Below are 18,798 nucleotides of genomic sequence, written 5' to 3'. Positions count from 1 at the left end.
GCCAAGGCCATCCTCAGCTATGTAGAGCTGGTGGCCAGCCTGGGCTACATCGGCCCCTGTCTCAAATAAGTTGTATACATAAGGGAGAGCAAATCTTGACTTGGCCGTTTAATGGCTGTGTGCACAGACGTACGTACCTCTCTAACCCCAACATCTCAGTTTTCCGTGTACAATCCAAGGGGTTTCCCCTGAAACTAGTTTTCTTCTTTAGTGTTTAATGGTTTGGTTTTCCGTTTCCTTTCTGGGGACAAGGATGCTTCCCCTGTTTGTTTTGTTTCTTTCTTTACTTTTGTTTTTACTTATTTAATTTTGATGTTGTAAGTGGGATTAAATTAAGCATTTTTGTAGCTGGGTCTTCAAGAACGTTATTTTCCTAGGATATCTTTTTAGAGGTAGAATCGCAGAATGAAATACCATCCGGTATTTTTCTCTTAAGAGTAAAGATATAGCTGTTCTCTGAATAGAAATGTGTTTCCGTTTTCTGTTTAAAATATGGTTTTTATTGAGCTGTGTACAATTATGGACAGGTTTTTTTATTCAGTTCATAAAAAAAAAAAAATCACATCATTTAAAGTCAGTTAGGAGCCAGATGTTATGGCACACTCCTGTCATTCCAGCGTTCAGAAGATGAGGAAGATCATAAGTTCAAAGCCAGCTTGGATTATCATCCATCACAAAACCTCATCTCAGAAAACCAAAACTAAGATGGCACAGTGGCACACAACTTAAATCCCAGCATTCGGGAGGCAGGGACAGACAGATCTCTGTGAGTCTGAGGCCAGCCTGGTCTATATAGCAAGTTCCAGGCCGGCTAAGTCTACGTAGTGAGATCCTGCCTCAAACAAAACCAAACAAAACACTAAAAAGAGGATAATCAGAAAAACAAAAATAAATAAACAAAATATTTTAATAGCTACACAAAATGTAAATACACACACAGAATTTAAATAATAAATACAAGCAAAAATCACAGTGTTAAGTTTCCAAAGGCACATAAACGATTAACGTATTTCCTTTTGGCTCACGGTGTAGTTTGACTGATGCGTATTTCTCTGTCTCTTCACAGTAAACTGCTGAAGACCGCCTCGCAGTTCCCACTCCCCCTGGCTGTCGGCGTCATTGCGTTTGGCTCCTCCCACTTATACAGGGTCCCTTGCTTTGTCATCATCCCTCTTTTACTCCACGCGTTATGCAACTTTATGTGAGCCTGGACTTGGAGGATGACAAAAGTGATGTACGCCTTTAGGACCAGGGAGGCAGTGAACGCAGCTCCACCCACCGGCACAGTGCGGTCCTTCGGAGAAGACGAGTCTATTTTTACAGTATCGGACATAGGAGATTAGTTTTGTAATGCTTGAGGAAAGTAGTCGAAGCATGGTTTCATTTCGTGATGTCGCGTGCGTATACTTGTCACACCTGAGAAGTTAGTGAAGGGGACTCCTGTCATACCCACTGGCTTTCCTCAGCCATGACGGGAATCTTCCAGAGACTCTGTAGACGGAGCATTGTTTATAATCATGGGAAACCGCTGCAGGTTTCCTCAGACTTTCTTTTGAAAAGTGGGTTTTGTGTTTGCTGTCATTTACATATTCAGAATAAGTCCTCAAGGGTTGTTCAAAGTCACGACTGTTTCCCAGAAGTAAAATAGTCATGATGCAATCTTTGGTCAGTTTTTGGCAGCCACGGTGAACACAGTTTGATCTGTCTTCTTACATCTGTGAAAAAGAGCCTCAAATTAAAGGGAGACTTTTTGGTTAACTACTGCACTTGAGATTCAAAACAAGGACATTTTCTTGAGCCTTCAAATATGACTCTTACTGTGTATTCTTGGTGAATATTAAAAGCATGAAAGAAATTCTACCAAAAGATCTATTATCAAAAGACTGTTCCTGTGGATCTGCATTGGCACAAACAGTTTCTCCACCAGATTAAACCAGGGACCCCGTGGTTGCCAAAAGTGCCTCTGGTAATGATAGGTTGTTAAAATAACTCAATTCCAGAGGTTGGAACGACAACTCTAGGCTTGCATCGTTTTGGTTTTTTTTTTTTTTTGTCTCTTGGGAAGGAGGGGGTGTCAACACAAATACAGGTGTACACTTGATGTACCAAACGATACCGCTAATGGAGGAGCAGCAGGCAGCCATTACTGCCGCGGCCCTGACCGTGTGAGCACTGCCTCAGGAGACTGCAGACTTCCATTGCCCACGTAACAGTGGAATCTTGACTTGCAGAGTTCACTCCGAGGACTCCTGTTTGGCCAGCAAGGGTAATACTACTCTGTTTCATCTCCAGTTCTAGTTCATTCTTAGCTACAGAAAAGTAGAAAGGTCGGGAGCTTGAAGACTATAGTTGCTCTTTGCCTTTGGTTAGAACAAACTCAAGCTGAGAAAATCCTGGTTCATGGAGCCCTTCACTTAGATGTGTGTTCTGTAAATGCCTGAAGCCTCCCCAGTGAAGTCCTTACATGTCCGTGAATTCACAGCTGCACTTGTGAGCTCGTGTACGTCTTAGTGCCAGGAGTGGTACCCAGGGAACCGGTTTTATTTTATCTGCTGTTGCATCTGGTACCACAGCCTTTCAGCTACTACTGCCAGCCAGAGGGCTCCTCCCACTCCACTCACCCTCATAACCTGCCTCATGCCCTCTGGGAGTTCTTCCTTGGATCTTTCCTGTTTCAGCTTTAGTCAGAGGGTCATGTTATTACCACAGAGGTTAGTTCGTTTGTATGATTCTGTTGCTGTCTTCTTGATGGGCATCATGCTTGTTAAGTATTCATATTTTTCACTTACTAAGACTTTTAAAGGAAAGCCATTATACTAGATGTGGCGAGCGTTTTAGTCTCTTGCTTCAGAAACGTTTCAAACGGAATAAACTACACCATAGTGTTTGTTCAGTATCTGAGAGTGAGTTCATCAGCAGCACAGTTTTCCCATGGCATACCACTTCCATGGGACATAGCTGCTTGAATGTGGCCAGGCATACACAGCCTCTATACACATGCTACCTTTCATTCTGTGGATGATACGACAGGCTTATCTCAACTTAATGGTAACTGAATACTTTGACTTCCTGAATTTGAACATACATCTACAAAGAACTTTACAGAAAATTGGTGTTAGACCTTTTTACAGCTGGGAATTATTTCTGAGATCTAAAGTCTCCCTGCTTAGCCAGGACTACTCCTGAGTAAAACGTAGCAAGTTTGATTTCTTACTCAGGAGTAGGTATGTTTGTTATTAAAGCACATTAATTCTTACTGAAATGTTTTTTGTCTGAAAGTACTTATTCCCAAGCCCTGAAGTCTTGTTTATGTCAACAAAATATTTTAGATAATAGTGGTCTGGGTCTTGGGCCATTTGCCGCCCACACTCACAGATACACACTCACACATAAACACACATGGGCATACTTTGACAGAATCTTCATCAAGTGTTTAGATACAAATAGCTAGGTAGACCACCTAATCATGAAAATTGCTATCCCTTAAGAAAAGGAAATTCCTTTATCTCAACGTCACTTGCTTTTATCTATCATGTTTACATGCATATTATTACCCATAGTCCCATTACCAATTTTACTCGAATTGGCAGTTAAATCAGAGATTAATACATCACATTTTTGAGTTCCACTGTTGTGGTTTTTTCCCTAAGAAACTGAGTTTTTGAGTAAGTGTTGTGCTTATTAAACAGCTGGATTCTTGCTAGTGAATAGATTGAGTACACATTAGACAATTAAGAACACTGAGTGCTCGGTGTTTCTGAAATGCCCTCATGGAGTTCTTGCTATTACAACTTAGACCTGATAATTCTTTTAAAGATTCATTGTGTGTGTGTGTGTGTGTGTGTGTGTGTGTGTGTGTGTGTGTGTGTGTATGTGTGTATGTGTATATATGTATGTGTGTGCAGGTGCTCACTGTGGCCAGAAGAGGGCAGTAGATCCCCTAGAGCTGTAGTTAATTGTGAGTTGCTGGACGTAGACACTAGGAACCAAACTCAAATTCTCCGGAACAGCAGCACTCTTAACTCAGCCATCCCTCCAGCTCCTGGACCTGATAATTTGATAGAAATTGCTATTGCAGTTCTGTGTGTATAGACATAAGCACACCAGGGATTAAATCCAGAGCCTGTGTTTCCTAATTATATTCTCTACCACTGAGTTATACACAGCTAGTCTGGATTAATTCCGTGCCAAAATTAAATAAATTCTACTCTTTTCTTGGTTACCACCATATTGAAAACTTTTAGAACTGATTCTAAAGAAACTGTTTATGCTAAACACTGATTTTTGAGCTTGCCTAATATGTATTAATCATGTGTTGAGTAGTCTTCTAATCCTTTTTATACTTTGGTTATGTAAATTCAGCTGTCTATAAAGGGATAGTTTTTTGGGGGGGGCGGGGGGCGTTTAAGACAAGGTTTCTTTGGTAGCCTTGGCTGTTCTAGAACTAGCTCTGTAGACCAGGCTAGCCTTGAATTCACAGGGATCTACCTGCCTCAGCCTCCCAAGTTCTGGGATTAAAGGTGAGCACCACCACCGCCCAGCAAAGGGCTACCTTTTATTGAGTGAACTATAATAGTGTCTATGTAATTATACAGTGAAGAAAAAGAAGTAACTCCAGGAGGTAGTCCTGCTGAACATTTGCTATCTATTACGTTGTTATGCATGTCGACATGGCGCATTTTCACAGTGCTCACAAATTTGTACCAGACAGATTGTCTTATTTATTTTATTATCAAGTCTCTATACTTAAAAAAACAAAACAAACAAAAACCTCTTTAGAGTTTTCACTCACGGTGTGGTGTGTTCATTTAACCAGGCACTTTCTTAATGCCTCTTATGGAAGATGATGACGTGCAATAAAGTGAGGAAGAATTCAGTTTTCGGTAGTTCTTGAAAGCTGCGGGAGGCATATGGGAAACAGGCCTGGAGAGATGGTTCAGATGGAAAGGCCTGCTGTACATGAGGACCCAAGTGCAGACTCCCAGAATCCACGTGAGAAACTGGCTGAGCGGTGTGTACCTGGAATCTCAGCTCTGAGTGGTGGAGACAGGTAGATGTGTGGGGCTTGCTGGCCAGCCAGCCTAGCCAAATTTGCAAGCTTTGGGTTCAGTGAAAGATCCTGTCTCAAAAAATAAGGTGGAGAGTAACTGAGGAAGACTCCCAGCATTGACCCTTGTCCCCAACACCCCCAACCTCTCGTATGTGCACCCACACACAGGTGCACATACACAAACATGTACACACATGAAAACGCAAAACACATTTAAGAGGCAGGGACCCACAAACACCATGAACTAAACCAGGGCTGCTGGTTCCAGAGTCATGGGATAAATCAGGCGGTCTGTATTTCTCTCCTCAACATCAGGTCTGAATTAATGCACTGCCTTGTGTTTTTTTGGTTTGATGCAAAATTTTAGAATGTTGCGTTTGAACATTTAGGAAGTGTTTTTTAAAAAAATCATTTAGGAAAAATCCAAAAGTATGTCAAAGCTTTGGATAGCTAGGTTTTTGTTGATTTTTTTTTTTTTTTTTTTACCTGTGTGGACAATCTGATCTGTGAATTTGTATATCATAGGAAACAGACTTTTTGAAGTTTATTGAGGGTCACAATCCATTGGGGGAGAGTATGACACTTGTCAAGGGAGCAATGAGAGTTTCTGTGTTGGCAATTGTTCCTGACGGGACAGCTTCTGTACCAGATAAAGTTAATACAGGACTCACTCTTCCAACTGTAAGATTGAGAGCTGGAATTTTTATTGCAGTCTTTTTGAACAAGAAACATTTATAATTCTGTGATTATCTACTTTTTCAACATGAGGCTTCCGGATGCATGAAGAAATAAGAAAGTCCCAGGGGCCTTCACATTCCCAGCTTTCCAGAGGATCATGGGAAATGGGAGTCAGCTCAGCAGTTCAAATATGTACTATACATGCATAAACTTCATTTTTAAAACATTGTGAATAAGGAAAAACAGAATTTTACATGGTAGTAACTTCATTTTGAGAACAGAATAAAACTTGGAAATGGTGGGAAGAGGCATACCGTTACTCTGTTAACACTATAAATGTAACAGGGCAGCTGGGTGGTGATGTGCTTCAGAGCTGGCAGTCTCTAAGCTGCAGCTTGATTAAACTGTCTGCGAATAATAATTGTGATCAAGAGCAGTTTTCTTTAAGTGTTTGGCATGTTATGCTACCAAAAACCATCTGAAATACTAAGAAACCAGTTAATTTCCGATGACGGTATGTAGAATTGGTACCTTGAGTCAGAATCGGCCTGTAATCATTCTGTGCATTGTCAGTTTGAGCGTCAGTGGGAAACTGTATCTGTTGCTGTTTAATTAATCAGTGTAAGTTTGCGTATCTGAATTCTAATCTTAGTCTAGGAAACCTACAGGGAGCCATTTTGTAAAGTTCATGTGCTCTTCCAAATGTCCTTTTGTAGTGTTTGTAAGGTAGTGATATTACCATCACAAGAGTTTATAGAGATTACGTAGCACTACTAACTACTGCAGAGCCTAATGTGGCTGTTGGGTTTTGTATGTCATGTGCATTTGTTCTGTTTCCTGTTGGACTTTTTCCATCCCCCCCCCTTTTTTTTTTTTTTTTTTTTTTTAGGAAAATAAAGATCCATTTGAATTCTTTTCAGCATAATCTACATTGGAAACTGGAAGTATTCCTGTGGTTAGCAAAACGTGCTTTGCCACCAAAGCTAAATGAAACTGTAAAATACCTCCGGATATTTGTGCCAAGGAACTTTTCGTAGTATATTGGGGTTAAAGTAAAAGTAATCTCTTCAGTATTTTTCATCTAGACTTAACAATAAATGTGTACATCGTGAAAACATATTCCATACTCTATTTTTCTTTGAAAATGTTCAAAGCTTTTGAAGAGTGTGTTCTATTCTGTCTGGTTTCCTGACATTGTTGAGTAAAAATGTAGTCCCCTCAGTAGAAGTCTTTTAGCAGCTAGCTGAAGTCATCTGGCTTTTGTGATGTAAAAAATGAATTTTGTACAGTCCATTTCTGGTGTAGGTGTCTCCTTTATATACCTGAAAGCGTGCCCTGTGGGGTTCCTGTTGTTTGTGTTTCTGTTCCGTCCCAAGTGTTTATCCGCTAGAACCTAACACAGTACAGTGAAGCAAACCTTTTAACATGCACACCTTCATAGTACCAAATACTATGAAATACAGTTGTTAGTGAGACGTACTAGCACTGATACGGCCTTAGAGAGAACTAGAAACGGAGCGGACACAGAAGCCGCTGTGGGTTTACATGAACTCTCTTCTGCCTCAGAGGAACGTCATGGAGATAGAGCTCCGCGTTTTGCTTTAGTTTTTCTTACTGTTTTTTACTGCTGCTTGGCCCTGTACAGTAATGTTGGTACGTTTTCATAAGTTAGCCTCGTAAATGAAGAGGTGGTCCGGAAAGCCAGGTAGTGGAGTTATTTGGTCTTCATCGAGTAATGGTTATCTAACTAACCCTTGGGGACTGTGGACTGATGAGCAGGAAGGTGGCTTGTGAGGGCTGGCTTCAGGATGCAGTGTTCCCTGGACCGAGTTGGTCCTCTGTGTGCAATGGCCTAAGTAGGAGATGCCTGCCCTTAACATAAAGCAGGCTCTGTGCATGGAGAAAGAGGCGTTGATCAGAGTACTCATGCAAATAACCCCTCCCCCTCCCCGATGTGTGGCTGGGAGAGAAACCTTCATTTTTATTGTGTATAAATTAGGAAGTTGTGTTACATACTTGTATTTTTTTAAAAAATAGGAACTGATGTGTATCACTTTGAAGTGATACTGTGGTTTCTTAAACTTAGGACTAGCTGTAAGTGTAGCAATGTGCCCAAGATAAAACAGACCAAAACTGAATTTATATCATCACTGTGACCTTGAACTTATTTGGGATAAAGCAGACCGTGCCTTAAAATGACCAAGCAATGCCCTGCAGTTTTGTAACTGTGTATTTTACTCTGGGTGGCCTTCTCAAATTCACCTGAAATTCTTTCCTTTCAAGTTGTTGAAGGAAAAGTTTTAAGTACAAATTGACCCACACTTCCTATAGCACTCACACAGCTGCTGTTCTTGAGGCCTCCCTGAAGTTCCCGAGCTTTCTGTTGTTTGATTTATTTTTAAATTGATTTAGTCTTAATATATCTGGGAAATTAGGTTTCGCTAAAGTTTCTGAGGGAAAATATTTTAAGGGATAGTCATGGCACTTCTGTTTCTAAACTTACTGAATATATAAAAATTAATCATCGAAATGTATTTTTGTCTTATTGGTAATAATCTTATCAAAGATGTGAGTTCCTTCTAAGACTTGTGCTCAGTGTTGTGGCAGGTTGAGGCTTGTATTTATATTCTCAAATAAGGGTTGTTAATCTGGTAGTGACTTTCCAGTGGCTAAACTCAGATCAATCTAGTTTTTTTTTTTTTAACCATTACTATTTCCCTTTCCTTTTTCTGCCTAATAATTTTTAATAGTATCAAGGAGAAAGTAGCTCCTCTTTTTAATTTAATGTAAAGTCTTCTTGCATGATTACTGTGCTTATTTAAAATAATGAGTATGATTTTCATTGAAGTCCAAATTGCTCAACTTATAGTATAATCACGTTCTTTCCCGAAGATGCTCACATTCCTGGGTGCTCCGTTTGTTGTTTATTTTTACATGTTACTTTTGGGCATAAACTCAGCGTATTTCTTTTGTCCTATTTCCCCTCCCCTACTCCTGTTAAAACGTTTTATTTAAGTAAGAGTCTCTTAAACACATGTAGAAGTGACAATACTTCCTTAAAGCCCGGTAAGTTTGACAACGAAGTTGTTTAGGCACGGGTGTATAATCAGGTGGCTCCCCGCTGGCGTCCGCTTTTACCATACAGCTAAACGTTTCGAGCACAAACTACTCATGGCCGCCGTGGGAGACTCAGTAAAGTTACCATTTATTCGCACCCCCCGTTTTGTCCTCAGCCATAAAGTCTAGTGTATAGTAACAATTCTTAGTGCAAGGAGCCTGCCCCAAAGTGTGTACTGAAAACAGTGATCATAGCGCAGATCTTCCCGTCTGAACATGCATGCTGTCCTCCAGTGCATCGTGCGGTGTGTAGTGCACTAATACATGTGCGTGAAATTTTCTGTGTATTTTTGGTATGGTATAACTAACGCTGTTACATTGAACTGGTTGTGATTTGGGGGAAAGTGCTTCTTATCGTACCTTGTAGAGTGTTGTAAATGTTTTTACCTGTGTTTCCACATTATGCTGTAGTTTTATTAGGTGAGTATTTGCCTTCCGTCTCCGCTCAGGTATTAACGTGTGGCAATTTTGGGTGCTTTGTTTTAGTTTGTCATAATCTGGTGTTCTGAATGTCCAAAAATAAATTTGGCGAATAAGCTCATTTTGGTACAAAGAGTTCTTACTGGTTTGCAGAGTCTGTAATGTCGTTCAGCAAAGAAAACTTTAAACGTGGCTTCTTCACATGTCCGGCACCTTGGTAATTAGAGTGCCTGTAGAGCACAGGGTGTGGCACGGCACAGCTAAGTCCCAGACACAGGCAAAGGTGACGGTTTGCGACTTGGCATCTCGTAGTTTTTCCACATGCATTTCTCTGTATACTCTGTGGTTCACGGTCTGTTTTCAGGAATTGTCCATGTTTCTCGCCAAGACGGCTTTCCCTCTTTCCACCAAACTAGATATAATCCTAGGTGCTGAGTTTCTCAGTGCAATAAGAATGAGAAGGACTTAGACACTGTACGCACGTTTATATGTCACTCTACCGTTATTCAGTTGGCTTTTGAGAGTAGAGGCCTGGGGTTCTAGTTGACAAGTGCCCAGAGGTAATTCTTAAGTTTAGCCACGAAAATTAACCTCCGAAGGCGTCTAGAAGCAACCAGAGACTTAGAATTCCAAGTTGCCAAATGGCACTAAGAAATTTGAGAATTTAACATAAACTCTATACTGTTACAGAACTGGATGGGAGGAGTCAGATGAGATGGGACATTTCTTGGGGACAGGCGAGGCCATGTTTCTTGTATTTTTAATCAGTATCCCCAAACGTAAGTAAATATTCATTATCTGTCCATAGAAATATTGTGTATAGTATTACACAGACCAAAAGAGGCCTGGTTTTAAGAATAAGAGCCAGAGGGTGGAGAGATTGTTCAGTTGTTGAAGTGTCTGCCTTGCACATGTGAAGACCTGAGTTTACACACACACACATGCGCACACACAGCACCCAAGAAGCTAAACATTGCAGTGCATGCCTGCAACCTGGTGCTGGGAGGCAGGAGGAGATAGAGGGGGCGATCCCTGGAGCTTATTGGCCGGCCAGCCTAAACGAATCAGTGGGATCCAAGTTCAGTGAGAGACCCAGTCTCAAAAAAATAAGGTAGAGAGCCAGTGGAGTGGCTCAGTGGATAAAGGGTCTAGCCACCAGGCCTGACAACCTGAGCAGTCCCCCAGAACCCGCATGGTAGAAGGAGAAAATCAGCTCCTGCAAGTTATCCACATATATCCACAGTGACAAGATCCTTACATACAAACATAATAAACCGTGTGTGTGTGTGTGTGTGTGTGTGTGTGTGTGTGTGTGTGTGTGTGTGTGTGTGTTGGAACTCACTCTGTAGACCAGGCTGGCCTAGAAGTCACAGAGATTTGCCTGCCTCTGCCTTGTTAATGCTGTGGTTAAAGGCGTGCACCACCATGCCTGGCAAAATAAACTTTTTTTAAAAATTGCACAATAAAATAAAAATAATGTGGAGAACAGTTGAAGAAGATACTGGTCATTAACTTTTAGTCTGCACCCTACAGGTGTAGGTATGCCTGCATGCACTCAAAATATTAGGACAGTGGTAATAATTCATTTTTCAAATCTTAATTCTTTTCAGTGGTGAGAGATGATATAGTCTCTTACTACTTTTATTCTAGTCCAGTCGACAAAGGAGTAAATGTGGATTTTTCTATTGTTTGTGTAGATATTACTATCGTTTTCAATGTGTAGCTTCTCGGATGGAGTATTTTGAAGGTGCCTCAATCTACAATAGTTACGTTATTTCACACAAAGTATAGTGGATATTTGGTAATATAGTCCACGAGTGCTCTAACCATCCCACATAAACTGCAATGTCACTTCCATCACATGCTTCAGTTTTTAAAGTGGCTGGGCAGAGACCAAGCTGGTGGGGTCTCCTGCCAACCTCTTTACACAGTACACCTTTCATTCCTCCCCCAGAGGCTACCTCATGCTCTGTTCAGCCACCTGTGATACCAATGAATGTGTAAGAGCAGAAATGGCCATCTATGCATAAAATATCATATTTTAACTCGCCTGGTGTGGAGGCACATGCAGGCTGATGTCTGTAAGTCCAAGGCCGGCTTGGTCTATGTTGCTGGTTCCACGACAGTCAGGGCAACATAGACTGTCTCAAAACAACGACAAAAAATTAGTCACTCAATGTTTTAGATTAAAAACATGAAAATTAATGATTTTTTTCCCTGTATCCCAATATGTTGTCTAGTGCACAACACTTAGATTGTATCTACCCTGGTTTGGAAAGAACTTAATCCTTTGAGGTGGTCTCTCCCTTATCTTAGTTACTGTTCGGTTGCTGTGAAGAAACACCATGACCACGGCAACTCTGATAAAGCATTTCGCTGGGGGTTTAGATATTCTATGATTATCATGGTGGGAAGTGGACAGGCATGGTGCTAGAGCAGTAACTGAGAGCTTAACATCCTGATCTGCAGGCTGCAGGCAACAGGCAGAGAGAAGGACGGGGGAGGGAGAGAGAGAGAGAGAGAGACTGGGCCTAGCATGGGCTTTTGAAACCTCAAAACCCACTCCCAGTAACATATCTCCTCCAATAAGCCCACATCTCCTAATACTTTCCAAGCAGTTTCATTAACTGTGGACAAAACATTCAAACATATGAATTTATGTGGGCCATTCTCATTCAAAACACCACATTCTGTTCTTTGGCCTCCATAGGCTTGTGGCCATATCATAATACAAAAATGCATTCAATCCAACTTCAAAAGTCCCCATAAGTTCAAAGTCTCTTCTTAGACTCAATCTCTTAAATGTAAGCCCTTGTGAAATCAAAATAAAAAAGCAGATCACATACTTCCATCACACAGTGGCACAGAATATACATTACCATCCCAAAAGGGAGAAAAGAGAGCAGAGTGAGGAAATACTGGACCAAAGCAAGACTGAAACCTAGCAGGGCAAACTACAAATCCTTTAAGTTCATGTCTGATTTTAAAGGGTTTATTAAATGGCTCTTGCTTTACAACTTTGTTGACTGTAACACACTTCTCTCTTCTGGGCTGGTTCCACTCTGTCTGCAGCTGTCCCTGGCAGGTATCCCACAGCTCTGGCATCTCCAGAATCTTGGGGTCTCCACCATAATCCAGGCTTCACTTTTACAGCTTCATGCCATGGCCTCTTTGGGCCTCCAGGCAGAGACTCCTCTGACAGACACCTGGCCTCTGTGGCTTTCCTTAACCGTGGAGGAAGATTCCATAACCCCTTTCCTGTATCCTTGACTCTAAACCCAGAACCACGTGGCTGGAGTTGCCAAGTTCTGCTGCCTGCTGGGGCTGGAACCTGGCCTCCTCCTTGAATTACATTTGCATAAACTTTCTGTTATTGTTTAGGCCTAGGAAATCTCTCAGACCTTTTCCTTTCACAGGCTGCAGCGTTTAGCTGGGTGGGACCTTGCCCAGAAGTTACCACCCTCTTTCATTCCAGGCTTTTCCTTAAACTTCTTATCTCCTTGAGCACAAGACTTGGCTCCAACATTACATTCCCTGGTGCTCCTTTCCTCTTTAAACTGTACATTGTGTATTTCTCTTCCCCCCCCCCCCCAATTTGCACCTTTTCACTGTAGATCTGCACTAGAGTGACATGTGGCACAGCCAGTAGGCTGTCCTGACATTTCCTCTGCTAATGATCTTAGTCCCAAACTCTTCAACCACTGGCAGATTTCTCACATTAGTGCAAAAAGCAGCCACATTTTTTGCCATAAGATCACAAGAAAGGTCTCTAATACTCTCCTCTGAAACTTCTTGAGCTGGGCATCCTCCGTAGTTTACAACACTCTCAGCACCGTTGTCTTCCATGCTCCTACTAGGGTAGCCCATTAGCCCCAGTTAAAGCATTCAACCGCTTTCTAGTCCAACGTTCCATTCTTCGTATTTCTCCAACAAACAGCATGGTCATGCCTGTCACAGAAATGCCTTGCTCCTGGTACCAAGTCGCCTCACTGTTCTGTTGCTGTGAAAAGACATCATGACCAAGACAACTCATAAAAAGAAAGCATGTACGTGTGTGCTAAGTATGAAAGATGACAGATGTGTTAATTGACACATGTGCACTGTGTGTGTGTGTGTGTGTGTGTGTGTGTGTATGTGTGTGTGTGTGTGTAGAATACTGTACTCCCACTGACGGTAAGAGCTCTTTTTTAGTTTCTTCCTCAACATTTGTTATGTTTTCCTTCTTGATAACCACTTGGGATAAGATAGACTCACAGAGTAGCCTTGATTTGCCTTTTCCTGATGGCTGAGGATGCTGAACACTCTTAAAAGTATTTATTAGCCATTTGTATTTCTTCTTTTGAGAACTCTGTTTAGTTCGTTGGCCCATTTATTGATAAGCAGTTTTGAACTTTTGGTGTTTAGTTTTTCCACTTTTCTGTGTATTCTAGATATTGGCCCCCTGTTCAAAGCATAGCTACCAGCGATCCTCTCCCATTCTGCAGGCTGTCTGTTCACGCTGATGATCGTTTCTCTGCCGGACAGAAACTTCATAATTTCATGTAACCCCACTTGCCAGTCCTTGGGGGCTGTGTCCCTGCGCTATTGGAGTTCTGATCAGAAAGGTTTTACCAATCACGATCTTGAGACGATTTCCCTCTGTGAAATTATTTTTCTCTATCAATTTTGGTGTTTCAGGTCTTACATTAAGGTCTCTGATCCATTTTGAATTTTGTGTGGGATGAAAGATAAGTCATCTTAAAAACAAAAATTAGATTTCTAGATAAGAAATTATAATCCTTAAAGTCAGCAATGATGTCTGTTTCCTCAGCTCTCGTCTTCTCCCTTGATGGCAATGTGAGGAGAGCCACGACAGACCCTGAACATGCAGAGAGAAATTGCTGTTTGTTTTACACCTGGAAAGGAACTGACAGTCACGGATCTGGCAGTTTGTATAAACAGTGCTCCTGCCTCCACGTCCCGAGAAAGCGGTGTTCCCATGTTACAGTCCTTCAGAACGTAAGCAGATGGCACTGGGATCCATTTTCAGATGTCAACGCTGTTCTGGAGAAGACCATTAAAAGAGCTGTGTGACACTGAGTTATAGGCAGTGGTTTCCTCTGCCCCAGAACCAAGCCACATGGAAACTCGATCACATTCCTTTCTTTTGACAAGCCTCAAGAGATGCTCCCTCTCCGCAGCCTGCACTACTGTTAGTGATGTCTAAGGACCAGATGAGCTGGCATCTTCTTGAGTAGGCCAGCACTGTCATGACCTCAGTTGTGATCTGCTGGGTAAGGGAGGCAGAAATGAAACAGGTGGGCTGCCTTTGGGAAGTTCTTGTGATGCTGAAGTTGGTGAAGCCTCCATGAAAGCCGGCCTGTTTTAGGCTTGACCTGGAACCTGGCCCGATTTCTGTGATGTTGGAGAGATCACAAACACAGCTCAGATCTCTTCAGTGCTGCCAGCCAATGGCCTGTCTTATGTCCTAGATCCCCGAGGTCTAACGTACAAGAAAGGGTTAGAGTTTCTTCACCTTGGTGCTGTACTTTACAGCTTTACGTTAACTTTTAAAAGAGAAGTTAATGCGGTGGGGGTGGGGTGGCCCTGAAATTCCCAGAAGCTGAAAGGAACATCAAGAGTTTAAGGCCACCAGGCTACCCCATGAGACTCTATTGCAGAGAGAGAGAGAGAGACAGACAGACAGACAAACAGACAGACAGAATGAATTCTCCTGAGACTCTGTAATGGAGTAAGCTCTTCGGTGCCTAATGTCACTAGCTGACCATCCCCTCATCAGGGCTTCAGTTTGGAGGAAAAGGAATCATAAGAAAAACTAAAAAGTGTGAACTATTCTAACAAACCTAGACTACCATGACATCCATGACATCTATTCAAATTTCTTTTTCCTGTACTTTTCCCTTGAATAATCATTTGAGTGCCTTTTGTCCCAGAATTCATACCAGATACTTTCAGCTTCTTGTTTGGTATTTTAAAAAGGAAGAAAGCTAAAAGCAGGGTGAGGGGAAGTGTTACAAGAAAGGAAGTGGGCACAGAGAAATTAAGCAATTTACTTGCAGAAGAGTCCAAACTAGATAATCTTTGATTATCCAAGGAAAACGTCCTCGGCTTCAGACTGGCAGTATGTAATAATATGAGTTGATTTCACATTCTCTGATGAAATCCTTTCTGACCATACTCATTATTTCTTTTGCATTGGAAAAAGTGTTTCCAATGTTCTACCCCAAGACTTCCTTTTGCTCTTCCTATAATTTTTTTCGAGATCACATCCAAGTCTGTGGCTTTAGTATTATGTTCCTGGTAGATGATTCACCAGGCCAGACAGACTTGTTCCCTCAATAAAGAGCTGAGTCAGTGCAGTTCATTTAGCCTCCGGGTCCGTCCTCATCCAAAGACGACAGCTAGAAATAGCTACTCAAATCCTGGTGTGAGGGTTGAACTAGTCTTGCTGCATGCATCTGACACATCTGAGTAGGGCCCTTTCCTCCTCCAGCTCTCTACTCTCTGCTCTTCTGCTCCACAACAGCTCCAGAGACAGTGCTGCATGACAGCCCAGTTTTAAATCTGGACAACTGTTGTTCTGGACCTTTCTACCTCATCACACAGCTTCTGTGAATAGATTGCCCCCAGCCAAGAACCTCACCCATTCCTATGAACTCCTTTGTGTACTTTGCATCCTCACTCAATACTGTGTGTCTTAGAAGTTTATTAAATGTCTTTTATCTTTGTGTGTGTGTGTGTGTGTGTGTGTGTGTGTGTGTGTGTGTGTGTGTGTGTGAGAGATGTGGATGGCAGTGTGTGATGGTGCACATAGAGAGGCGAATATACAACGTTGTAGAGTTGGTTCTCTCAATCCGCCTTACAGGGGATCCAGGATCTAACTAGCTCACTAGGCTTATGTAGGTGGCTTAATCATTGAGCCATCTCTCTGTCCCTTAATTAAATGTCAAACATTTCTAGTAAAATATCATAATAATGACTCGAAATGCTCAAAAATCCTGATGCTAAAAATCCAGTTATGTCTTTAACAAAATGGGCTGTGCTGTCCACCGTTGGAGCTGAGTTGTAAGTACAGCATCTTACTTTTTATTTTCTTTACTTTTGTTTATGTTTGAGTTTCACATAATAATTTGCATTTTAATTAACCTTAGCTAATTCCAAAGAATTACTACTTGTAGTTACGCATTTGTATGAGATTATAGATTATTACCCTCAATGCAAAGCTTAAAATAATAATACAAAGTAGCCTGACTAAAATGCTAATGGTCACTTTTAAAATAGGAATTTAAAGAAAATATTCTGTCATCCATCCTATATTTGTGAGTCTAAATTTTCATATCTAATTTATCTTTTATCCTAACCAATAAAGATTGTAACTATCTAGTCTTCAACTCCATCAAAGACCCCAGAAGGATATAATATTACCTGAGTAAACAGGAAGTGCATTGCAAGCAACTTCCATAATTTGCCAAATACAAATAGACTAGATATTATAACTCATTCTTGCTTGCTAACTGTTCTGTTATATGTAATTTTGCTATGTTAAAGTTAAAACCTTCCTTTTTGAGTAGACAGAAAAGGGGAAGTGCGGTGGGATGTCTTTCTGTACGCTGTGAATATGTGTTGCTCTGATTGGTTGATAAATAAGGCTGCATTGGCCTATGGCAGGGCAGAATAAGGTTAGGTGATACATTCCAACTGAAGATGAGATGAAGAAGGGTGGAGTCAGGAGAGATGCCAGCCTGCCACTGAAGGAGCAACAAGATGCCAGCAGACCGGTAAGGCCACGGCCACGTGGCAACATAGAGATGAATAGAAATGGACTGAGTTAAGTTATGAGAGCCAGCTAGCAAGAAGCCTGACTCACAGGCCATATAATTTGCAATTGAAAAATTAGGAATTTAAAACTATTAAACTGTCCCTGATGCCTACATTACTATAAATTTAATAAATTAGTCTTCATTAAAAATGAAAACTCCCTCAGAAGATGGTGTCGGGAGCTGGGGAATGGTTCGGTTGGCAAAGTTCTGCTGCACGTGTGTGTGCAAGCATATACCATGCTTCAGGCATGCAGTCACAGCTGACATAGAAACCACAACAACAATTACTGGCAGATGTCTCTTGTTAATATAAGTATATTTATATTAACCATAAACTAGCAAATGAAATCCAGCACCATATAGAGAGGATACTATATCATGATCAAGTGAGATTTATTTCACAAATGCAACATAGGTTTATAATTTCAAAATAAGTGAGTATAACGTACTCAAGGCCATCCTTGGCTGCATATTGAGCTTGAGGCCAACATTGAATATATTTTCATATATCCACATATATCAATAATTTGTGATATGTTGGTAGACAAAGTGCTTATACCACAGATACAGTACCATTCAGAGGAGAATATGCTCCATTTAAATTGAAGATCTCTGCATATCAAAAGAACAGGCTAATAATGGAAATATTCGCAGGAAATATTTTTGGAAAGGGCTTCTTTTCGGAACCTGTAAAAGTCTGCAACTTATGCCAGGCAGTAGTGGCGCACACCTTTAATCCCATCACTTGGCGGGGGGTGGGGGGGATGCAGAGGCAGGCAGATCTCTGTGAGTTCGAGGCCAGCCTGGGCTACAGAGGGAGATCCAGGAAAGGCGCCAAAGCTACACAGAGAAACTCTGTCTTGAAAAAAAAAAGTTTGCAACTTATAATAGAACATAAAATATCCCCCTTTAAAAAAAATAGGACTTCTAATTATTCAAACTAAAAAGCTGCACTATACAAAGAAAAAACAAAATTGAAATATAGTCTCCAGAATAGAAGGAAACATCTGCCAACTCTTCACCCAGTAAGGGATCCATGTCCAGAATTTATAAAGAATTCAATGACAAAAATACCAAAACAAAAAATAGCAACAAATACTTCAGTTAAGTGATTAAATGATCTGAATAGACATGTCTCAAAAGAGGATCAATGATGGAGTATATGAAAAAATGTTCACTGTCACATCATCAGGAGTATACACATCCAATCCAAAGGAGACTGCACCGTGCTCCAGTTCTGGTGGTTTTGTTAGTCTTTCACTGTTTGGCAAAATGCTTGAGATACTCAAAAGAGAAAGAAAGGGTTTCTTGTGGCTCCGTTTCAGAGATCTCGTGTGTAGACTCCAGTCTGTGGCTCCTTAGGTCTGAGCTGATGTAGAATGTCATGGCAGCAGAAGCGTGTGGTAGACACTGACCATGTCACCATGGCCAGCAAGCAGAAAGGAGACCAGGATAAGGTACAGTCTCCAAGGCATGCTCCTGAGACCCCCAAGTTCCCACCAGCTGCCTGTGACCCAGTGACTGGATTAAATAGTGCTCCGACCCCTGGCCACCTATCTTATCTCCATTCGCTTCCCCCAAAGCTCCACCTCCAGATGTTGCTGCACTGGGAACCAAGCCCACCACACGTGAGGCTTCAGAGGACAGTTCAGCTCTACACTGTAACAGGCTTTTGTAAAAAATGTTCAAAAATTAATGCTAGCAAGGATGTGG

The 18,798-nt window shown here is 41.4% G+C and overlaps 1 protein-coding gene across 1 annotated transcript in view; it reads left to right on the top strand.

Annotated features, from left to right (window-relative positions):
• Pgap1 (post-GPI attachment to proteins inositol deacylase 1) overlaps positions 1–9,386 on the top strand; it is a 77,446-nt gene extending 68,060 nt beyond the window's left edge. The window contains exon 27 of the mRNA XM_052749460.1: positions 1,067–9,386. Within this exon, the coding sequence (XP_052605420.1) occupies positions 1,067–1,205 (139 nt within the window). The 3' untranslated portion in view covers positions 1,206–9,386. The remainder of the gene's footprint in view (positions 1–1,066) is intronic.
• Positions 9,387–18,798: the final 9,412 nt, after the last annotated feature.

This window comes from Peromyscus californicus, unplaced genomic scaffold, assembly GCF_007827085.1.
Source record: "Peromyscus californicus insignis strain IS unplaced genomic scaffold, ASM782708v3 Scaffold_21__1_contigs__length_65335640, whole genome shotgun sequence".
Lineage (NCBI taxonomy): Eukaryota > Metazoa > Chordata > Mammalia > Rodentia > Cricetidae > Peromyscus > Peromyscus californicus.
Note: the sequence above shows the minus strand (reverse complement) of the source record. Positions and strands in the feature narration are given on the sequence as shown.